General features: G+C 41.5%; 1 protein-coding gene across 4 annotated transcripts in view; it reads right to left on the reverse strand.

The window, feature by feature from the left end:
• The window catches only part of GOLM2 (golgi membrane protein 2), a 67,654-nt gene that overhangs the window by 11,812 nt on the left and 42,873 nt on the right, over positions 1–12,969 (reverse strand). For 2 of the 4 annotated variants that reach the window (XM_075858424.1, XM_075858422.1), the window contains one exon: positions 7,195–7,362. The exons of 1 other annotated variant lie outside the window; for it this stretch is intronic. In XM_075858424.1, coding sequence (XP_075714539.1) covers positions 7,195–7,362 — 168 coding nt within the window. The remainder of the gene's footprint in view (positions 1–7,194; positions 7,363–12,969) is intronic. One more of the 4 variants, XM_075858423.1, reaches the window with a different exon arrangement.

Here is a 12,969-nt window from a genome sequence, read left to right on the forward strand (position 1 = left end):
AAGTGTAATTTCATTATTTAGATCCAAAGAGGCAATGTGTTCAATACGTAAATCCAGAGCGATTCTAAGGCAAAACCGGAGAGACCTTTTTTATGGACACGCATAAAGTAAGATGCCAATGGCTTTTCTAACATTAATATTTTTACACGGACGCTGAATAATATATACTATTATTGTGGATCTACAGTTAAAGAAAGTTTTCACATCAAGAGGTAGTTCTCACACAGTATTTAGGCGCTGGTTTTGACACAAAAACCACGTCTGAAATAGCGCCAAAAAATGCCCGAAATCGCCCCCCCCCCCCCCCCATTGATTTCAATGGGAGGTGGGGTGTGTTTTTCCCGCAAGTGGTAAAAAAACGCTTGCTGGAAAGAGACATGCCCTCTCCGGGTGTTTCCATCTCTGACCTCCCATTGACATCAATGGGTGGCAGAGATCGCGTTTTTCGCGGCAGTCTTTGCCCGCAACGCTCAATGGCCGCGGGCGAAAAGTGCCACGAAAAACGTGGCAAGTGTTTTGCCGGCAAGTCCAAATCTGGCACAAAATTCCTGAGGGAATTTTGAGGCAAATTTTTTCTGCCCGCAAAATACAGTTTTAACCCCTTCACTCCGCAACCCTTTTTCAGATTTTAATTTTAGTTTTTTCCTCCCCACCTTCCAAAAGCCATAACTTTTTTTATTTTTCCGTCGATATAGTACTATGAGGGCTTGATTTTTGCGTGACAAGTTGTCGTTTTTCGTAGCACCATTTATTTTGCCATATAATGTACTAGGAAATGGGAATAAAAATAATTTGTTGGGTAGAAAATGAAAAAAAAAACTGATTCCTCCATGGTTTTTTACGCGCCGTTTTTACGGAATTCACTGTGCAATTAAAACAACACGTTAACTTTATTCTGTGGGTCAATACGATTACAGCGATCCCAAATATATATAGTTTTTTATATATTTTACTACTTTTACAAGTAAAAACCTAAGTGTAAAAAATAAAATTTACTTTGTGTCGCCAAATTCCGAGAGCCATAACTTTATTTTTCCGTCGATTAAGTGGTACGAGGGCTTATTTTTTGCGGGATAAGTTGTCGTTTTTAATACCATTTTGGTGTACATGTGACGGGTTGATCACTTTTTATTTCATTTTTTTTTGTGGGAGATGAGGTGACCAAAAAATAGAGATTCTGGCGTATACAATTTTTTTTTTTGTTCACTGTGCGGGTTAAATAATGATATATTGTAATAGTTCAGACTTTTACGGACGCGGCGATACCAATTATGTTTATTTATTTACTATGCTCTAGGGGGAAAATGTTTTTTTTTTTTTTTACTTTTAATTTATTTAGTTTTACACAAAAAAAAACATTAATTTTTTTATTCGTCCCCTTAGGGGACTTCAACCAGCGTATTGTATTGCAGTTTATCGTGATTCTGACAGGCAACTATTAAGCCGATGCCGCTCGTTACTCTGAAGTGTCGGGTGTAATAAACAGCCGACACCCGCATCGTATGGAGCGGATTCACTCAGTGAGCCCACTCCATACTTCCCCCTACCCGACTTTGGCGTATGGGTACGTCGAATGTCGGGAAGGGGTTAACTAGTAGAATCAGTGAATGTATCATTCTTTATCACAAAGTTGCATATTGAACTACTATACCATACTTAAACATGCCCTTGCGGTGATTGTTTAGCCACATACTGTTAGGGTATGTGCACACGACCTATTTTCAGATGTAATTCAGGCGTTTTATGCCTCGAATTACGTCTGAAAAGACGGGTCCATTACGCCTGCAAACATCTGACCATTGCTTGCAATGGGTCTTACGATGTTCTGTTCAGACGAGGTGTCATTTTAGGCGTCGCTGTCAAAAGACGGCACATAAAATTACGCCCGCGTCAAAGTGCAGGACACTTCTTGGGACATTTTTGGAGCCGTTTTTCATTGACTCCAATGAAGAACAGCTCAAATTACATCCGTAAAATACGCCACGAAAAATGTGAGTACATGCAAAAACGTCTGAAATTCAGGAGCTCTTTTCGCCTGAAAACATCTCTGTAATTTCAGGCGTATTTTGCGATTGTGAACATACCCTAACAAGAAACCTTCCTTTTGAATCCACTTCTTACCAAGATGTCACGTAGGTTTAATGCCCTTCTGGCAACCACTCTGGAGTCTTTACCAACATTGGACTTTATTTCATCATTAAGCGTCAAATGACGCTGATTTTTATAACATTTGTTGTAGTTGGTCCCAATGGTTAGCATATTTGGTAATCTGGTAAACCCTATTATCTCTTTTGTTTTATATTTTTTTTAGTTTATCCATTAATCAAAACATGGGGGTGATGGTAATCACTGGGATTAACTACAATATTACAAAAAAATTATATAATTGGTATCAGTTGATGCTAAATTATGAAATTAAGTTCATTGTGGGTGAGTACCAGAGTGTGGTTGCCAGAAGGTCATCAAACCTATGTGAAATATTAGTAAGAAGTAGATTCGAAAGAAAGGTTTCTTGTAACAGTATGTGGCTGATCAATCGCGCAAGTGGGCATGTTTAAGTGTGGTAGAGTAGTGGCAACTTTGTGATCAAGAATGATACATTCACGGATTCTGCTTTCAAAACATTTAGGCCTCATGCACACGGCCGTGATTTTCGGGTCGGCCGGCTGCGGACTGTCAGCCGCAAGCCGCCTGCAAATCGCGGGCCATGCACATGGCCACGTCCATTATTTTCAATGTGCCCGGACCGCAGAAGACGGCCGTAATAAGGCCGTAATAAGGCATGTCCGTTCTTTCTGCGGTGCGGGCTCCCAGGCCATGCATGGACTGTAAAAACTACGTCGGGTGCACGGCCCCATAGAAATGAATGGGGCCGCAATTCTCCCATGGATTTTCGGGGGAATTGCGGCCGCAAAAGCACGTTAGTGTGCATGGGGCTTAATTGTGAAAAATTTATTGACCTGTAGATCAACAATAATAGTGTATATTCAGTGTCCATGTAAATTTTTTTGGGGAAAAACAAGAAGGGACATAAAAATGATTGGGCATCTGACTTTATACATGTCCAGAATAAATGTCTCTCTGGTTTCGCCTCCATGGGCATCTATCAATTATATAAGGCTAGGAGAGGTGGTGACAGAGACCGGTTCCTCCTACAAAAGGAACCCATGTGGATGTATTTAACACGTTCACCCCTTTGTGTCAAAATAAATTGTCAGAGTATTATAATATTTAATAGTTTGTGATATTGTGAAGCTATCTATTGGTGAGACTTGGTACACAGACCTGTTTTGTTTTTTGTTTGGCTCAGGTAAGCTTTACGCATTGCGGAATTATACATGTATTTTCTCCTTAAGAAACCTGTTTACCTGGCCAGTTTGCCTTTAAAAAGCGAGCTCATCTTGCGCTACGCACACACGCACGAACCCTGATGAAGTCTTGATTGGATGAAACTCGTTAGTGACATCCGATGCCGCAGCCATGTGTTGTGAACTCCCGGCTGGAAAGTCTTGTATTGAGATAAGCATTGACTTCAGGAGGAATATGAAAATGGTCTTCCTCTCGGCCTAGTTTTCTCTCGATGTATATTAAAGGGGTAGTCCCAGAATCAAAAATTAATCACCTTTCCACAGGATAGGTGACAATTTTCTGATCGCCGGGGCCCTGCTTGTTGCAAGAACAGGGGTTCCAAACTCCCATATCCTTTCACTGCAGCCCAACCCCCCCCCCCCCTCCGCAGTGAGGAGGAGCTTGAATGAAGCGGCGGTCGAGTACGCGCCTGCCGCTTCATTCAATGTCTGAGAATGATGGAAACAAGCACCGGTCCATTTAATGTTCTCACTTGCAGGTGAGCTGTGAGGAGAAACAGAGTTTGAAACTCCAGTTCTCGCGATCGGTGGGGCACTCAACTATCAAAAAATTATGACCTATCCTGTGGATAGGAAATTTTTCATTCTGGTACAACCCTTTCAAGCCACCTCACCAACTTTGCAGATCCCCAAGCCATGAGGATCTGTCAGACGCATGGTCCATGAGTAACACCGAAACCACTGCCGGTTATACATTATACATGCTCTGCTGGTTACATGGCATATGCACCTGCACCGGATTCGTTGGTACTTCTATTTGGAGCCATAAAATACTCTTGAATGCCAGCCCTTTTAGTTTCCATTATTGCAAGAAGCTTGAACACTAATTATATATATATATATATATATATATATATATATATATCTCCCGCTCTCTAACCTTAACTTTTTCTTGCCATTGATCCCATTTGTAATTTGAACTTCCATTCAGCTAGGAATCCATAAGCCAATGGTCTCACACAGCGGTTCCTTACACATTATAGATGCCCTATAGTAACCTTTTATCAAGACGGACCGTTGTCAATATATGCATGTATCCGGACTGTGTGTATATATGTGCGCATATATATATATATATATATATATATATATATATATATACACAATCTCTATCTTTTGTTGGCCTCACTGTCTTATTAGCACTTTCCGTACGCGGTCGCTCTCTCCCCAGTCACTGCTTTGCAGGTTTGAACGTGTTACGTCTGTTTATTTGTGACTGTGGTGCGAGACGCAATGGCTGCACCACTTGTGAAAAAAAAAAAAAGCACCGTGCAGGGACTAGTTTTTTGTGGTCTGAGGGTGTGTCTGGTGCCAATATATATCAAAGATTTTGTGCACAGTATGTAGAAAGTGTTTTGTCGCTAAGAAGTGTGTATGAGCGGTTAGAGAAGGTCATAAAAGTGTCAGCCATGAAGAAGGAGTGGGACGCCCGTCCACGACTGATAATGTCGAGCGTGCACGTGAACCGATTCTATTGGATAGACTATCACGGTTTGGTCCCCTGAAAGAAGCCCTACAAGAATGAAGACTCACATCTGATGAAGAGCTGAAGACAGCGGTGCATTCGTGGCTTGCAGTTCAGCCTAAAACACTTTTTAATGTAGAAATATGAAAGCTTGTTGACGGATGGACAAAGTGTATTGAAAAGCAGGGAGATTGTCGAAAAATGTGTCGTGTGCAAAATCACTAATACATTTTATTTGCCGAAATGCAAATGCTCTGGAAATACTACACATTCAATCAAAACAATTACATGGATCCAGTTTGTGTTAATACTTTACAGAAAGTGAAGAATAATGAATATTAGGCTGTTCAAAACAATAGCACGGCCAGCTAAAAAAAAATAGTCACAGCCGTTTGGAATTTTGGGGCAGATTTTCCTCTGCCGCCGATTTTCGCTGCGTTTTCCGCCCACGGGCATAAAACGCAGCCAAGTACGCTTTCTCTAGACTCCCATTGATGTCAATGGGAGGTCAGAGGCGTAAACACCCGAAGATAGGGCATGTCCCTTCTTCCCGCGAGCCATTTTTTCCGCTCGCGGGAAAAAACGCCTCTGCCTCCCATTGAAATCAATGGGAGGCATTTTCGGACGTTTTTTGGTGCGTTTTCCGCGTCAAAACTGTGTGAACTGGCCCTTACTGTATAAACAATTTTTTTTTCAGATTTCACTTTACTAAACGAATATTTAGTGGCATAACCATTGTTTTTGTTATTGGCATAATATTTATCGCTGGCTAGCTTGCAGGACAGGCTTTGGTTAGGTCTGAAGTAGTTGCACAGTATTTATGAGCTTTCGAACATAAACTTTTTAGTGTATTACAATAAATAATCGCTTCTATGTAACAGTGATCTGAGTGCTCGTTGAGATCCCATACTTTGTGGCTTTAGTTATTGACTTCTCCTTGCGATGCACCATACATTCATTTATTGTACCATGACTGAGTTGTGGGGTTTCTAATAAAATAGATGCTGTCCAGATCAGGATAATAAAAATCTGGCTGACCCATACAGCTTGCCTACACCTCCCTCAGGCTCCATGCACACGACCGTATTTTCATCTATCCCGAAATACTGTTTGTAAATACGGATCCTTAGGCATCCATATTCCATCCGTATATACGGATCTGTAAAAAAAAGGGAGGATGCCAATGATATCAGCATGTTGCATAGCAACGCTTCCGTAAATACGGACAGAATATGGATACCGTCCGTATTTACGGAAGTCCCATAGGCTTCTATGAGAGAGTCCTTGCCGTAATTACTGACCAGAATAGGACAGGTTCTATAATTTTTTTCAGCACGGCCAATAGAAATGAATGGGTCCGTAATTACGGTCAGTTATAACTGATGAAAAATACGGTCGTGTGCATGGAGCCTCAGGCTTAGACTATCCAGTGAGTTTGTGTGGTGGTGATTCTTGGTATTGTTCAGATATGTTGTTTTTAGCATCATTACTGTTCATAACATCTAAAGATCTCCCCCATCTTGGCTAGGACGCAAACCAATATAGGTGGTACGGCTCGGATGATGTTTTTGAGAATACATGGGGTCCTAATTTAAAGCAAATCCTTTAAGAAGACATGGCACACTATGCAAGCAGTAGTTACGTTAAAACATGCAATTATATTTCTTACACCATCAGGGCTGGACTAAACCCTGGAGCCAGGTAGCCATTGCTTCCGGTGTTTTTTTGTTTTTTTTTCTTGTTTTTATGTTTTTATTACTATGCCACTAAAAAGGTCTAACTTAACTAGGTCTATAGGGCTTCTAGTCTAAAATCAACTTGTCCAACCCCATATTCAATGCAAACAGGAATTCATCGCACACTTTAGGAAAGGTCGTTTTAACCTATTCTAATGTACATACTCTTAACATTGTTGCAAATTTTTTTCACACCAAGCATTAGGATCAATATATAACATATGCGACAAAGAAAGATAAAATACCACAAACCAGATGAACCCTATACACAAACACATGAATGATGGTGGTGAGTAAAATGAAACATAAAGATTAGCGATAACACGGAGACATACAAGAAACATGCAGTCCAAATACTAAAATGTACAGAGAATCACACCTCAGAAAGTAAAAAAAATGGAAGCCTTTACTAGAGAATTAATGCACAGAAATCAGGCATGCAGAAATGAAGCACAGAACCCCACAGTCATCTAATGTCTCCAGCAATAAATGTATTGAAAGCCATTGCTGAGAAACGGTTATAAATAGCAGAAAGTCTTGGTGACGAGTTATGTGACGTGGACAATCCAGAGCTGGATTGTAAACAACATGGGGATAATTTGACGCAGGCAGAGCCCACGCTCACCTTGTACGTCTTCTTCTCCCCCATCACCATCCTCTTCCTCATTGTAGGCCAGCTCTGCCTGCTTGTCTGCCTCGTACTCACCCACATTACCATCATCCCCGTTATAATCTGCCACTTTAGAACCATGTTGAGCATCAACAGGGGACTCATTCTCATCAAAAAACCGACCTGGAAAGTCGGGAGTGGGAAGGAGCAGAAAGGGATAGAAGAGAAGGAAAGAAAATGTGAGAAAATTAGGAAAACATCAGTATAGACAGGACATGACTTTTATCCTAAAGACGAAGTCATCTAAAGATCACTACACCTGTCAAAGCAATGGCGAGGTCTAAAAATGTGGCAGCAAAGTCCCGGACAAGAGATTCATTGTACCTTTAAAATTAGAGAGAGGAAATGCTCTGACAGAGGGTAGGGGGCAATAGTATTTAGCAACTCAAACTCAACACAGTTATATGACACATACAGAAGAATAAATTACATCAAAACTTATACTCCATGTCCGGTAACAATAAAACACAACCGTTGTATTTAAATAGCAATCTATTTATTATTAGATAGTGGGGACTTGCACAAATCCAGAATAAATGGCACATGCATGGGGATCATGCATTAATAGTGAGCAGTCAAGTGTTATTGTGCTGCCACAAAGGCAAACTTTACAGGAATAGGAACCACTTTGTATAAGGAGTTTTACTATAAAGGTCAATATGATGTTAGGATCAGAATCTCCCCTTTTGTAAGCAAGAGCAATTCCAATTGTTAATCTGTAGGAATGTGATGATATCACAGCACCTGCAAGGCAGTAGAAGGGAATGGAAGTAGAATAGATATGTAATTTAAGGCCCTATTACCCCAGTCGATAATTAGCAGATGCAGCGAGCGCCACCAACGAGACATCGTTGATTGGGCCTTGCTTGCTCCTGTCATATGGAGCTATGGATGGGGACGAGTGGTCGTTACTCCGATCGCTCGCCCCCATACATCATGAGGTGTGCTGCCGGCAATGATAATATTTGACTTTTTTTTAAAACTATACGACCAGCAGATGATCAAGTGTTTGCTCTTACACCTGCTGATCGCTGCCCTGTTTACACAGGGAATCGGCAACGAGCGTTTTATGAACGCTTGTCTGCTTGATAATCGCCCAGTGTAAAACCTCCTTTACAGTAGGCTGTATTCTATACCAAAGCCCATTATTACATCAGCCCAAGACCAGAACAAAGGCTGCCAGAAATGGCACCTGCATTCTGACAACAACCTCCAGAGTGACCAGGAGCCTGCTTTTTCCTTGAAGCTCTTGAGCCCCATGCAAAATCTGTAACAGAATCTGTAATCTAACTATCTCACATCATTCTCCCCATATGAGACAGAGGGATCTTTGCCCCCCCCCCCTCAGGCTCCAGGGTTCAAGTGTGCTCGTAACTTCTGCACCCTTTATAGTAATAGAAAATATACTGATACTAACAGATGACAGAACTGCTCAGAATACCACAAAGGTAAGTCCACACGTACATGTTACATGCAGATTTCACTGCGGATCAGCTGTGTATTTCACCAATTACAGAAGAATGAGCATGCAGATCTGAAAACCCTCAGTTTGCTCTGATTTGCGGGCAGATTTTTGGTGCATAAAATAATATTTAATGTACAGGGTGGGCCATTTATATGGATACACCTAAATAAAATGGAAATGGTTGGTGATATTAACTTCCTGTTTGTGGCACATTAGTATATGGGAGGGGGAAAACTTTTCAAGCTGGGTGTTGACCATGGCGGCCATTTTGAAGTCGGCCATTTTGTATCCAACTTTAGTTTTTTCAATGGGAAGAGGGTCATGTGACACATCAAACTTATCGAGAATTTCACAAGAAAAACAATGGTGTGCTTGGTTTTAACGTTACTTTATTCTTTCATGAGATATTTACAAGTTTCTGACCACTTATAAAATGTGTTCAAAGTGCTGCCCATTGTGTTGGATTGTCAATGCAACCCTCTTCTCCCACTCTTCACACACTGATAGCAACACCGCAGAAGAAATGCCTCTCTATCTGACCCCCTTAGACTTTTATCTTTGGGGTCATCTGAAGGCAATTGTCTATGCTGTGAAGATACGAGATGTGCAGCAACTGAAACTACGGATACTGGAAGCCTGTGCTAGCATTTCTTCTGCGGTGTTGCTATCAGTGTGTGAAGAGTGGGAGAAGAGGGTTGCATTGACAATCCAACACAATGGGCAGCACTTTGAACACATTTTATAAGTGGTCAGAAACTTGTAAATAACTCCTGAAAGAATAAAGTAACGTTAAAACCAAGCACACCATTGTTTTTCTTGTGAAATTCTCGATAAGTTTGATGTTTCACATGACCCTCTTCCCATTGAAAAAACTAAAGTTGGATACAAAATGGCCGACTTCAAAATGGCCGCCATGGTCAACACCCAGCTTGAAAAGTTTCCCCCCTCCCATAGACTAATGTGCCACAAACAGGAAGTTAATATCACCAACCATTCCCATTTTATTTAGGTGTATCCATATAAATGGCCCACCCTGTAGATCCAAATCTGAGCGGTACTTGAATGTAAAAATAAGACCAAAAGTAGCATAACATGGGTGAGAATAATGCGAAACCTCAACCATCAGTTCACACATTTTATTGGCTCTGATTTTTGACGTGGACACCACGTCTGAATGAGTGCCAAAAATTTGTTTATAGAATTGCCCCCTATAAACTGTATTTGCGGAAAAACCGACGTATTATGGAGTATCAGATGTGGAGGATGTGAACATAACATATCCATCAAGGCAACCCCTTTTTAAATTAAAGCCAGTGATCAGCGGATCACAACGGGTCCGGCTTCAGAATCCCTCGCCTGGCTATATTTGACATGACATTGGGGCACATTTACAAAAATTGGCACAGACAGTCATTTTGATCAGATGTGGAGTAGAAAAGGGCATATAGTGTTTATATAGCGCACATCTAGCCGTCACTTTTCTCTTTTTCTAATAGCGGAGGGTTATCCAATGATAAATGTGGTCACAAAATGTCAAATAGTCACCTGATTCATAAGGCTGGAATCACACATGCAATTTTCGTGGCAGTGTTTTGTGCCAAAGCCAAGAGTGAATCCATAAAGACGGAAAGCTATAAAGGAATGACTGATACTTCTCTCTTTTGTATCCACTCTTGTGTTTGGCTTAGAAGACTGCCACGAAAACTACATGTGATTACAGCCTAAGGCCGGGTTCCCACGGGTCGGATACTCTGCATAAAAATCACGAATTGTGCCCGGCCTTGAACCCGAACTACATTCCGTCCGAAAAATCCCACCACATTGTGGCGCGGTTTTTTCAAATGGAATTTCCACAGCGGAAGAAAATCGCTCATGTTTACCCCCTCCGTCATCTCTGCACGTAGTCCGGCCTCCTATGACGACGTTGCAGGCCTTGACACGATGCAGCCTGTGACTGGCTGCTGCGGTCACATGGGATAAAACGTCATCTCAGGAGGCCGGACTGCAGGAAGAAGGAGAGCGTTTTGGGCAAGCATTTTTTATTTATTTATTTTTTCCGTAATTGCGATTTTTGCGGTGTAATCGCTGCGAATACGCTGCAAAAGTCGCAACACTTGGCTTTCTGTTGCAAGATTTGCATCCCCATTGAATTCAGGATTAAACCCGCAACGGAAAATCAACTAAAACGCAGCATAAGTCGCTATAAATAATTTATGCTGCAGAATTAAATTCCGCACCGCAGATCAATTTATTAACGTTTACGCTGTGGGTTTTTTCCGCAGTGTTGGCATGAGATTTTCTAAACCTCATCCACTTTGCTGCTACTGTAAATGCTGCAGAAATTCCGCAGTGTTTACGCTACATGGGAACCCGGCCTAAGAGTGAATATACACACGGCAGATTTGTTGAAGAAATTTCTGGGACTGTTCCAGTCATTTGAATAATAAAAATATCATCCGCCCACCAATGCGACATCAGACCACACAAAACTTCTAGAAGCTGAAATGTTCAGGTTATTGCCGCCTCTCAATCGCTGACTGATTTCTGGTAGATGCTTTACAATATAGAATTTGCTGTATAAAAAAAACAATAATTGTATTTCAATGTCTGAGAACCTATAAAAGAATATCTTGTCACCAGTAGTATAAAACCACCTCTAGATCAGAAGAGTGGTAAGGGTGGCATCAGTTTCCTCTAATCCGCCATACTGATATCTGCAGCGCACCCTCCACACTTCATATACTATTTCCATACATAAATTATTAACTCAAAGTGGCCAAACGTTTAATTAACCTACTCAAAGCATGTTACATAAGCAGCTCTAAGCAAGACACGCTACAAATGGGTAGCCCGGCCCACCGTACAGAGAACGACCAATGGACTAGATGCATTTATATTCAACTGCAGCAAACCCGGTCCCCATCCAGTACTCTCATGGGTCAATGGAGAAAAAACCTTGTGTCTGGGGAAAGCTGGCTATATGTCAGGGCTTGCAGATGGCGGTTCTCTGAATGACAGTCATGGTCGGTCTGTGAAGGCTGTCGTTCTGCACAACGCCGCTATAAGTTAAAACCACAAATCGCCGTTTGATATCGGTCTGAATCTGTGGCCCGGCCGCAACTTCTATTGATGGGATGCAGATTTGGCATGAGCGACTATACAAGACTGCAACCAACAACAACCGAAAAGATCCAACTCGGTAGATCAACTTTCCCCAGATATTTGTCTTTGGTCGGTGTCTGCCACGATCGTTCTGGACTCTGACAGTCAGCACAACAGAGTATAAATCTGGCTTCTGAGCCGTCCAAGACTGTTCACACTACTGCCATTTCTTTTGTTATTTCATTTAGAAACGGATTCTAAATAATCCATTTCAGCTATAGGTATAACTGTAGCTGCAGACTATTATTCTTGCCCTCAAAAACACTAGAAGCCAGACTGAATGGAAAAATACGGTAGTGTGAACAACGCCTAAGTAACTGAGAATAAATGTATTTTGGAGGGATTTTACTAACTATTCCGCTGAAAATTCTGGTTACGGTCAGTGATCAAGTCTGTGAAAATCATTTGTATTATATAAGCTGATCAAACTGACATTACATAAATAATATGAGTTTTAAGCAAAATTGTTATGTCTACGAGCACCTTTAATAGGGGTTGTCGCATGAAGACATCCCCATCAATCCGCTGTTATTGCCAGGAAACCACGTCTAGCCATAGATTTTCTGTGCAGCCATAACTGGAGGTTTTCAGATGTTAGTTTTTTTTAATCAAGGCCATCCCATCAAAGGAAAAAACCGTGTGTGCCAACACTTACACACCAAAGAAGCGTGTGGAAGGATATGGAATGACAATACGTTTTACCCATTCACTAAACAGTATCTGTATGAACTGGTTTACATTAGTTGTAATACCTGATGAGACCACAGGATGGCAATGCATCCCTCTGCCATAAATTGTCAGGTATCCACTAAATTGTTAGCGCCAGTTTACATCTGCGTTGGAGGCTCCTGTAGGGGCTCTTCGTCACAGATTCGGTCCAAAATGCCGGATACAATTGCGTAGCCTGCTGCGCTATATTTTACGCAAAAATGACAGGCACCATGATACCTGACAGAACCCACTAAAGTCAATGGTGTCAGTCATGCAGCGGAACCAGCGCTTCCGGTATTTTTATTGTTCTGCTCCTCTGACGGAGCAGAGGAACGGAAACCCTAAACGCAGATGTGAACAGGCCCTTAGGAATCCCCTTTCACATACTTTGA

This window comes from Rhinoderma darwinii, chromosome 3 (assembly GCF_050947455.1).
Source record: "Rhinoderma darwinii isolate aRhiDar2 chromosome 3, aRhiDar2.hap1, whole genome shotgun sequence".
NCBI classification, from domain to species: domain Eukaryota; kingdom Metazoa; phylum Chordata; class Amphibia; order Anura; family Rhinodermatidae; genus Rhinoderma; species Rhinoderma darwinii.